The sequence below is a fragment of the Neomonachus schauinslandi genome, chromosome 6, assembly GCF_002201575.2.
Source record: "Neomonachus schauinslandi chromosome 6, ASM220157v2, whole genome shotgun sequence".
NCBI classification, from domain to species: domain Eukaryota; kingdom Metazoa; phylum Chordata; class Mammalia; order Carnivora; family Phocidae; genus Neomonachus; species Neomonachus schauinslandi.
In genome coordinates this window covers 102,221,960-102,232,466 of record NC_058408.1, presented here as the reverse complement: position 1 = coordinate 102,232,466, position 10,507 = coordinate 102,221,960, and the positions used below count along the sequence as shown (strand labels likewise).

At 51.0% G+C, this 10,507-nt stretch overlaps 1 protein-coding gene across 2 annotated transcripts; it reads right to left on the bottom strand.

The window, feature by feature from the left end:
• Window positions 1-4,042: 4,042 nt before the first annotated feature.
• Window positions 4,043-10,020, bottom strand: PLAU (plasminogen activator, urokinase). 2 transcript variants are annotated; one of them, XM_021699527.1, is made up of 11 exons: window positions 9,910-10,020; window positions 9,528-9,615; window positions 9,015-9,048; window positions 8,758-8,865; window positions 8,252-8,426; window positions 7,967-8,058; window positions 7,421-7,637; window positions 7,053-7,201; window positions 6,358-6,498; window positions 5,849-5,997; window positions 4,043-5,180 (listed from the first exon to the last, which is right to left on the bottom strand). In XM_021699527.1, the coding sequence occupies exons 2-11, from the start codon at window positions 9,582-9,584 to the stop codon at window positions 5,004-5,006; spliced, it is 1,299 nt and encodes a 432-aa protein (XP_021555202.1). In that variant the 5' UTR covers window positions 9,585-9,615; window positions 9,910-10,020; the 3' UTR covers window positions 4,043-5,003. The 2 variants fall into 2 exon arrangements, with proteins under 2 accessions (XP_021555202.1, XP_044772433.1); XM_044916498.1 differs by having other exon boundaries at window positions 9,543-9,615; window positions 9,910-10,018.
• Between the last annotated feature and the right edge of the window lie 487 nt (window positions 10,021-10,507).

The following is a 10,507-nucleotide window of genomic DNA, read 5'->3' as shown; positions in this document are numbered from 1 at the left end:
TGAGAATGCCTTGCCTTTTCGGGGCACCTGGGTGGCTCAGTCGTTAAGCGTCTGCCTTCGGCTCAGGTCGTGATCCCAGGGTCCTGGGATCGAGCCCCACATTGGGCTCCCTGCTCCGCGGGAAGCCTGCTTCTCCCTCTCCCACTCCCCCTGCTTGTGGTCCCTCTCTCTCTGTGTCTCTGTCAAATAAATAAATAAAATCTTTAAAAAAGAGAGAGAGAGAGAATACCTTGCCTTTTCATGTCTTCATGATCTTCCCTATGCCTAGAATGCCTTTCTCCTCCTTGTTTGGCAAATTTCTTTGCATCTTTATGGGCCCAGGTGAAATATCGCCTCCTCGATAAAGTCTTCCCTGACTTCCCAAGGCAGAATTAATTGCTTCCTTATCATTGTTCCCTGCACTTTATACTTACTTTTATTATAGCACTTATCACATTGAATTGTGGTCTCCTGGCTGGGCCGGAGAAGGAGAGACTCTCCTTCGCAAAGTTGTGAGCTCCTTGAGGACTAGGACTATGTCCCATTCATTCTTGTACGCCAGCATCTAAAACAATGTCTGGTGTCCCTTTTTTTTTTTTTTTAATCTGTTGAATGACTCTCAACGGGACTGCAAGGTCAGAAGACTATCTTTTCTCCCAATTTGCTATTTAAAACTCAGCAACAGGGCGCCCGGGTGGCTCAGATGGTTGGGCGTCTGCCTTCGGCTCGAATTGTGATCTTGGTGTCCTAGGATGGAGTCCCACGTCCCGCTCTCTGCTCAGCGGGGAATCTGCCTCTCCCTCTGTGCTCACATGCTCTTTCTCAAATAAATAAATCAATAAAATATTTTTTAAAAATAACAAAACTCAGCTGATACATGCTACAACCTCAGTGAAACTGGAAAACATATGACAAGCAAAAGAAGTCAGTCACAAAAGACCACATGTTATATGATTGCAGTTGTATGAAATGTCCAGCATAGGCAAAGCCATAGAGACAGAAGGTGGATTAGGGGACTGAGGGGATGGGGAGAAAAAGGGAGTGATAGCTAACGAGTGTGGGGTTTCTTTTTGAGGTGATAAAAATGTTCTAGAATTGGTTGTGTTGATGGTTGCACACTTCTGTGAATTTAAAAATCATTAAGGTGTTCACTTCAAGGGGCTGAATTGTATGGTACGTGAATTATTTCTCAATAGTAGTGCTATTTAAAAAACACCTCAGCAACTTCTGCCACTGTATCTGATTTAAAGGGAAGGTTCGAATGTTTGCTGCTGGGGAGGAAGATGGACACACTGGGAGTGAGTGTGGAGGGTAGGTGAGGCGTGTGGTTGTTGTGGGGGGTTGGCACAAGTGGAAATCAAGCTGAGTCCTTGTGATAAATGGGCCACAGAATATTTCAGAAGGGGGGGGGGTTCTGGTGAAAACGGAAACCACTTCAATGAAATCAGGTTTCAGCAGAAAAGGATGAGGTTAGCTTGAGAAGAGTGAAATTTTACTTAGAAACTGGTGACTGAGTATGGTCTCCTCACTTGACCTGGGAATCTTTAAAGAGGAAAAGATTATAATATATAATATAGTATAATATAATATAGCATATAGTATATCATATAATACATAATATAATATAAAATATCATATAGGCAGGGGTGGAAATTCTGATACACTTAGCCTAGAAATAGGGAGGGTGAAAGGGGGGGCTTTTCCCAGGAGAAGTTAGGCCCTGCTGGGAGGTCATATGTCACCGTGCTGGGCCTGTGTACTCTGAAGCCAGCTGAACCCTGGCCCTGCCACTTACTGGATGTGATGCCTTGGACAAATCACTCAGTCTCCCTCTGTGCTTCCATTTTCTCTACTGCAAAATGGGGTAGTGATCGCACATTCCTCACAGGACTGTTGTGAGGATTAAATCAGATCACATATGAAGAACTTAACATGGTGTCCAACACAGGGGCTCCTGGCTGACTCAGTAGAGCATGTGACTCTTGATCTTGGGGCCATAAGTTCAAGCCCCATGTTGGGCATAGAACTTACTTAGAAAACAAAACAAAACAAAACAAAAACAAAACACAATGCCCTGTACATAGTGAGGACTAGAAGAAGGCAGACCCCAGAGTGACAGGTTAGTATCTAGAGCCGTGATTGGAGTGGCTGGAGTGCAGGAGTGGCTGTTCCCTGGATAGCCTTGAGAGAGATTAGAGAAGGGGTAGCAACTGGCGCTGGTGGAGGTGGGGAGCTGGGGGTGTCAGATCTGGGTGGTGGCTGGGAAATGGTCTGGAAAGAGTTATCAGTGTCATTGCTCAACCTGGCTGGTGAGGCTCATACTTCCTGTTTTCAGTGTGTGTGAGCCCTGATGCTGGAACGGCTCATGTTAGAACAGGATCTTTCTTGGCCCCTGGCGGGGGGGAACGCAGAGGCTGAGAAGCAACTCAGCCTGGGCTGGGCCCCTTAGCTTCACATCATGGCTTTTCTTCCCTGGCAAGTTTCAGCTGCCACAGAACCCACTAATGCAATCCTGGGGTGGAAGAGCGGAGGGGGCTTCCACTAGATTCTGTAAGAATTTACATAGTTTGGTAATAACAGCCATCGTGTTTGTGCCTTTACTGGGTGCCAGCATTTGTGAACTCATGCATCCCTGTAACATTCCTGGGAGGTAGATATTATTATCTCTTTTTTAGAGATGGGAAAACTGGGGCACAGAGAGGTTATGAATCTTTCCCAAGTCACACAGCTAGTGTCAGAGCCAGGATTCTAGTCCAGACCACCTGACTCTATAATCCATGCTTTGAACCACTGTATCACAATAAATAAGACAACATGCTTGAATATAGGGATTAAAAGCAGAATACTCTGGGTCCCTGCCCTCCAGGGGCCCATGGTCTAGGGAGCCTCTGAACAGGAAGCCCAGGAGAACTTGCACCCCAAACTCCACTCAGAAACCTGACTATTCATACAGAGAACACATACTGACCATATCTTGAATTTACTTGGCCCTTCACATAATCTGGCCAGTTGTCCCCAAAGGATCTCAATCAGGAGTGCTTAACAGAAACACCTGAGGAACTTTTCTAAATTCACAAGCCCTGGCACCAGCCCTGACTTGAATCACAATCTCTGTGGGTGGAACATCAACATGTATATATTTTTTTAAATGTTCTCGGGTGACTTGTTAAGAAACACTGCCAAAACCCATTAACATAGCTTGGAAACGCCAACATTTTAGCATCCAGCTGTATCTCCCCACCTGCCTTCTTTTTTTTTTTCTCTTTAAGATTTTATTTATTTACTTGACAGAGAGCAAGAGAGCACAAGCAGGGGGAGCAACAGTGGGAGAGAGAGAAGCAGACTCCCCGCTGAGCAGGGAGCCTGATGCAGGGCTCGACCCCAGGACCCCAAGATCATGACCAGAGCTGAAGGCAGACACTCAACCGACTGAGCCACCCAGGTGCCCCACCCACCTGCCTTCTATACCCCAGTTCTTCAGAAACCAATGTTTGGTTCAAAATGTGTGGTCACCTCCATTAGGATACCATCTAGCTTTAGATTCCGAGTACCCTAATATTAGGGATTGCAGTGACTGATCATGAGCTCCATTAACACACTGAGAAAACTTAGCATCAGCCCCTCACACAGATGATCGGAAATTGTTTTCTGTTCCCTGAATGCCACACTCAAGCTGGGCCAGGTTTTGGATCAGCAATTTTCATGTAGGTATTCTCCTTGGTTGAGGTCAGCCCCAGGATTGGTATGGGCAGAGTGAAGATAATATGGTGGGACTTATCCTAGAGGATCACTGGGTACAGCTGTACAAGATGTGCACTGTACAAAGGCATCCGGCTAAGGAGGGAATTGATGGTTGATACGCAGCCTGAACACCAGGCTGTACCTGATGTACTATGGAGGACCTACTCTACAAATCTTCTAGCCTCTACTTCCCAAAGCCCCATTAAATCCAGAGATTCAGCCCCTAAGAAACTCTGGAGTACATGCCACCATCATCATTTTCCACTCTTTACGCTCCCCAACTCCCTCCCATACAAGTACCAAGAAAGAACCAAAGTCTTCAGAAAAATCATATTTTATTGATCTTTATTCAAAATTACAAAAATAGACATAAATAAAAATAGCAGAACATAATTATTAAATATTCAGTGTATAGGAGTGGTCTTCACCTCACCCAGTGAGGATTGGATAAACTCAGATAAACTCAGATAGGAGGATAACTGGCCAAGAAAGAACATCTGTGTAAAAGTGAAACCGAAAACTAAGTGCTGGTCACAGGCCATGCCCCAGAATGATACATTCATAGGCATGATCACATGAGAGACCCAAGAGGCCCTAGGAGTGACCCAGGACCTCTCCAGACAGACCCTTCTATGTGGCATCATAGTCCATTCAGTGTAGGGAAATATCTAGACTTGCAGTCAAACACAGGAACACCAGCTGTTTCTCACACTGACACAGCCCGTGCACAAGTGTGCAAACATATACACACATATATAATATTTCCTGATACATTCATGGAATGTCAGAGCCCTTCCCTCAAGTCATTAATGACTCCACTCCCCCAGCCACTGTTCCACAGTGGCCAAGCTCCCTCAAGGGACCTCGGTTCTGTTCTACCTCCTAATTGAGAAATTATTCATTTCCCAACGGTGGGCTCATGAATGCCCACTGCTGGGAGTGCTGGCTCTCCTTCTACCCATGCACAGGAAATGGCGTTTTTCACTCCAGGAGGCTTTAGTTCAGAAAAAGACAAACAACTGGTCAATAACCATCCTGGGTCAGGGCCATCCCTCCATCCTGGCCCCGGGGGATCTGGGTACTCAGCACCCAGGCCCGTATCTGAGGATCAAGCTATTGTTGCTCACCCTGGGTGGGCAGCACAAGCAAAACCATCTCTGCAAGAGCCTATCTTCCTTAGGTTCTTCCTTATATAGAGCTGATGCAGATGGTTCTACTGCAAAAATGATAGTCAGCTTGGGAGTGGGTGGTACCCCTCTCTTCCCTTGGCTCCCTGGGGAGCCTCAGAGGGTTAGACCATTCTGTTGCCCAGTGTGCCTGCGGATCCAAGTCAGGAAGCTTGAGACCCTTGTGTAGACGCCTGGTTTGTCCTTCATGGCACATCCACTGCCCCAGCTCACGATCCCAGTCAGAGTCAGGCGGCCTCGGATAGGGCAGACCAGAGGCCCCCCGGAGTCTCCCTGTTAAGCCAAAGACACAGAAGGTGAGCCCTGGGAAAAGGGAGAAGGGAGCCATCTGATGCAATCACCCAATCACGCCCGAGAGGCAGACAAGAGAGAGTTTCTTAGAATTAAAGTCCTTAGTGACTCCCCATTTCCTACCATATCAAGTTTAAAATCCTCTGCTTGGCTTGCAAAGCCCTGCTACCTGCCACAACTCCATCTACATCCTCAGACCCTTTTCCTCGCCATCCTAGAGTGCGCCATGCTCATTCTCATTTGTGTATCTTTCAACTGGAACGGTCTCCTTTCTTCCCTCTGCCTCCTCAAATTCCTACAGTCACATTCTCTTTGTGACCACCTAATTGGTACTCACGTCCCATTCCCAAACATCTGATCATTTACAGCTCATACCACGCCCTGAGCACTGAGTTGTATCATTTTCTATTGTTTTCCTCTTTCTCAGGGTCTTATTCCCTTCCCTTCTCTAGTCTGAAGTGCCCAGCACAGAGCCAGGCTCACGACAGATGTTTGGGAAACACAGAAGGATTAGTTTAAACTAAGACCTGAGCTCTAATTCTAACTTCTTGGGACTTTGGCTAGAGAGAGGCTCCCCGAAGCTGGCGGGGACAGGCCCAGGAGCCCAGGGGAGATGTGGGGGTGACAGGAAGAGAGATTGGAACTCTCACCTGGCAGGAATCTGTTTCCCACTGTGGGTCAGCAGCACACAGCATTTGGGTGGTGACTTCGGAACCATAGTAGTGGGGTTGCTGACACTCCTGGTGGGAAACCAGCTTCACAACGGTCATTTTCAGCTGCTCTGGATAGAGATAGTCAGCTGGATGGAGGAAACAAGAAGTTTACATTAAGATGTGTCTGTCCAGCCTTCCCACAGGGACTCTCTGCCAGGGAGGGGACCAAAAAGTGTCCCTACCAGGGAAAGCCTTTATTCTTTCCCACCCAAATCTGAGCCTTTACCCCATGTATAGCCCCTCCCCCTATATCTATTTACCTTTATGGCCCATCACTCCCTAAACAGTGCTCCCCACTCCATCCCCGTCTCCCCTCATCCCTCCATCTGCTACCTCCACAATGATCCCATTTCTATCTCCACAGTCCTCTTTAGATCAAGTTGAGCTTACTTCCAGGTTACAACACTCCCCCAGGACCCTCTCGGCCAGCCCCAAATGTCACTTACTGGTATTCTCTTTTCCAAAGCCAGCTATCTCACAGCTTGTACCAAAATGAGCATCACCAGACCATGGAGGCAGGCAGATGGTTTGTATGGACCTGGATGGCTGTGCACACTGGCCTGTGCTGGAGCGGATCTTCAGCAAGGCTGGGGGAAGAGGGAAGCAGGAGAGGTCAGTGGGAAAGATCTCTACCTGGCCAGGTGGTCACCATCTCTCCCCTCCAAATGCTGAAGGATTGGATGTCTATCCCTAAATCATTTAGGGTCAGAGGTCATCCTGGAAGGTCTGCTGGTCACTTATTACCTGAAACAAGCCTCCCCTGCCCCATGCCTCAAGGGCTTTATTCCAGCTTCTGACATAGGGCTTGGCCAGCCAGGGCTGCTGTATACAGATGTATGGGTGGCTGAGGTAGATGGGCTAAATTCAGCCCAGTGCTCTAAGCTCCAGATCCTGGGAGGGGCAGAGGTTGTATCCAACAAAAGAAGGGGCCTCCCAGCCCATGCCATACGCTCATGGGGCCATTGCCATCTAGAGGAGGCTGTTTGGAAATTCAAGGATTCTGCAGAAGAACAGTAGGCCCTTCGCTACATAAAGCAGGATCTTCAGTTCCCCTACAATCTCAACCTCCCATTTGGGTCTCTTTTTGGACCCCTCTTTCTCCAACTATCATCATTATGGCAGATAAGGGTTTTCCACTCACCAATATCATTGTGGTGAGCAAGGCCATCAGCATTATAGTCCTCATGCAAGATGAGCTTTTCCACCTCAAACATCATCTCCCCAGGTGTCCTGGAGTAAAGCTTTGACCGACCCAGGTAGACAATGTAGTCCTCCTTCTTCTGGTAATTACTGTGGGAGGGGAGTCTTGTCAGATAGATAGTCTGATCTCATGAGATCTTGTCACTCCCCCTCCACAGTGACCTCAAAGCATGACTTGCCCCCAAGGCCGTGGACTGCATGGAAGGGGCCTAAAGGGGTAGAATTTAAGTGGCATCCTTTGCTGGGAAGGGGAACGAGATGTGTTTGGGGTAAGGTAGGAGGGTCAGGGAGAAGAGACAGAGGACATACATGAAGCAGTGTGTGGCGCTGACCACCCAGCAAGGACTGATGAGGCTGCCACCACACAGGTACGTGACAGAGCCTCCACGGTGCTTCCTAAAGATGGCCGCAAACCAAGGCTGGTTCTCGATGGTGGTGAATTCTCCGCCAATAATCTTAAAGCGAGGCCTCAGAGTCTTCTGGCCACACTGAAACTCTTTTTCCGGAGGAGACAGGGGACTTTTTCCTGGAGAAGAAAGAGAAGGATGTCTCGGGGAGGCAAGTAAGATAGTGTCCCTCTCCACCCTCTATCCTCCCAGTTTTTCAAGGCCAGGCAGGCCTCCCTCCTCAACCCTCCTATGATGGTTGAAGGATGGTAAAGGAGCCTTTACTCCATGTATAGCCCCTCCCCCTATCTATTTACCTTTACGTCCCATCACTCCCTAAACAGTGCTCCCCACTCCATCCCCGTCTCCCCTCATCCCTCCATCTGCTACCTCCACAATGATCCCCTTCCACCTTCCAGCCTACTGTCCCCTTCCACCCTACTGTCATAAACAGGTCAATGACACTCACCAAAAGAGCATTCTTGCACCATGCACTCCCGGACGAGCTGCTTTAGGCCAACCTGCACATAGCACCACGGCCTTCTCTGGTTGTCCGGGTTCCTGGTAACACAGAGTTGGAGGGGAGGGGTGTCATTCCCACCCAGAATGCCTCTCCTTCCCCTCCAGGGAAAACTCAGCCAGAGGCCTTGCTTTTCTCATGCTATGGACAGCATTCTGGAAACACAGGGGATGGTAGCAAGGGTTCCTGTGGGGCTGTGGGAGGAGCATGGGACCTTTGCTGCCCCCACCTCACCTGCAATAATTGTGTTTGCCCAGGCCCAGCTGAAGGGCATCGGTTCTGAGGGCATGGTACTCTTTCTGAACAACAGCGGCAGAGTTCCAGGGCTGGCAGGGCTTGCCCAGGATGTCGGTGTTGGCCTTCCCTCGGTAAGAGTGACCATTCCCGTCAAAGCAGGTTTTCGATGTATCTAGGGAAGAATGTGAGGATGAAAGGCATTAGAGAGAAGAGGAAATTCAGACAGGCATTTTAGAGATCCTGTCAGGCCTCACATGATTTCAGCCCTGGCAGAAAACGCTAGAAAGGGTCTCCTTCCCTCCCCATCCCGCATTTGTGCAGCCAGAGATTCATGAAACAGTATGGGTTTGTGTTTGACTGTGTATCTCACACAGGGATGAAGATGTCCCCCACTCCACCTCCAGCTCCTAACTCTTGCTTGCTCTTGCACATTCCACCCATCTCTCCCTGCCCCCAAATCTCTGGTGCCCCCCCGTCCCCAGTTAGAGTCAGGATCCCCATACCTATCTCGCAGTGCTCCCCTTGGAATTTCTTTGGGCAGCTGCATCGATGAATGTTGGAAAAGTACTTGTAGGACACACATGTTCCTCCATTCAGACAACCGCAGTTTGCTGGGGATCACAAAGATGGTGTGGTAAGCAAGGAGCATGGGAGGAGGCAAGGGGGCGCCAGCCCTGCAGCAGGGGCAGGGAGGGGCTGCCCCCTGAGGCTTTTCAAGAGGTCTGTGCAGTCAGATATTGTGCAATGGGTGGATACTCACATGCACTAGACACCGGATGAAGTTCATGGCTGCCCTGGAAGAGATAGAGGGGAGGGGAAAGCTCAGCAAAGGTCCCATGCTCCTGGGACTCAAGGGGGAGGACAAACTGGCCCCAAGCCCAAATCTCACCCTTTCCTCCCGCTCCTTCTCTCTTCGCCTTGTTCACATCTAACTAGCCCTCACAGGGAAGATCACAGGTTTCAAGCGGGGAGAAACGGATTGACTCAAGCAAGCTTCACATACAGGGCCCAAGAAGGGGGGGTGGGCAGTCTCTGCGGCTTCTTCCTCCCTTGCCCAAAAGTTCCAACTCCCTTAGTTCTCAGGATTCCCACTGCCACACCTGTCCTGTCCCCCCCAGCCCCGCCCCGAGATGGTCTGGCCCCGCCGTTGATGGAATCCAGAGGACTCCAGCTCCCTGTGCAGCCCCGTTCCCCCACCCCCCACCCCCAGCGCTGTTCAGGATCCTGCAAGCCCCCTCCGGCCGCCATAGGTCAAAGCGGGAAAGCCACTTACTTCGGAGTGGCCCACCACTAGGGCACAGAGGAGCAGGCACGCCGTCAGGACTCTCATGGTGGCGAGGCTGGGGCTCTAGACAGCGGCTCTGCACGGGAGGGGGAAGTCAGCTTGAGGTAGAAGCGGAGAAGCGAGAAGGTGGGCCGGCTGGGTTACCGCAGTTCAGGGCAGGAATCCCTAGGTCTCCAGCGGGGCTCCCCAGGCCCAGCCGTCCCTCCCCGCTGGGGGCTCAGGGGCCCGGACCCCACAGGTGGATGCACAGGCACCGGGAGCGGTGACTCAGGCTCGGCCGCTGCCGGGCGGGGGCCGCTGGGGCCGCCGGGGCCGGGGGAAGGGAAGCCCGCAGGAGCAGCCCTGCGCAATTAGGGTGGCCTGCACTCACCGGTAGCTGCGGCAGGAGGGACACGGAGCCGGGACGGCGGGTCGGGTCGACACTCTGACAGTCCGCGGGCCTCTGGGGCTCCAGTCGCCGCGCTGTGCTGCTAAGCCGGCTGCGGGGCTCTATATCAGGACCCGCCCCAGCCAGGCCCCGCCCCAGCCTGGGATCTCCCCAACCCTTCCCTTGCCTCAGCTTCCCTGGGGACAGCCGCGACCTGGACCCGTGGGCTTCCATAACCTTGACTGAGAGTGAGGGGCAGCGCGGTCCCCGGAGGAGGGGACGAGCGAGGTCTGAACAGAGAGATGGAGAGGCATCTAAATTCCTCACCCCCTCCTCCCATTCACCTGGCCTGGGCCCCACCCCAGTGCAGAGGGCCTTCGAATCGCGCTAGAGAGAGACTCTCCTCTGTCCAGCTCTGCTGTCTCTTCCCAGATCCCCTAAATCAGCTCTTCTCCAGTCTTTCCACCTTCGGCCCCCAACTGCCTAAGAGAGTGATTCAGAACCCTGGGTATAGGGGCATAGTACGCAGCTCCTAGAGCCAAGTCTCTTTCTCAACGTGAAAATGCACTTGACGGGGCCACCTGGCTGGCTCAATCCCGGG

Coding starts and splice junctions, on each gene's coding strand:
- PLAU (XM_021699527.1), bottom strand. CDS start 9,584: ATGAGAGTCCTGACGGCGTGCCTGCTCCTCTGTGCCCTAGTGGTGGGC. Junction 6,499..7,052: donor TGCTCACCACAATGATATTG/GTGAGTGGAAAA, acceptor CTCTTCCCCCAG/CCTTGCTGAAGATCCGCTCC. Junction 5,181..5,848: donor GGGAAACAGATTCCTGCCAG/GTGAGAGTTCCA, acceptor TTGGCTTAACAG/GGAGACTCCGGGGGGCCTCT.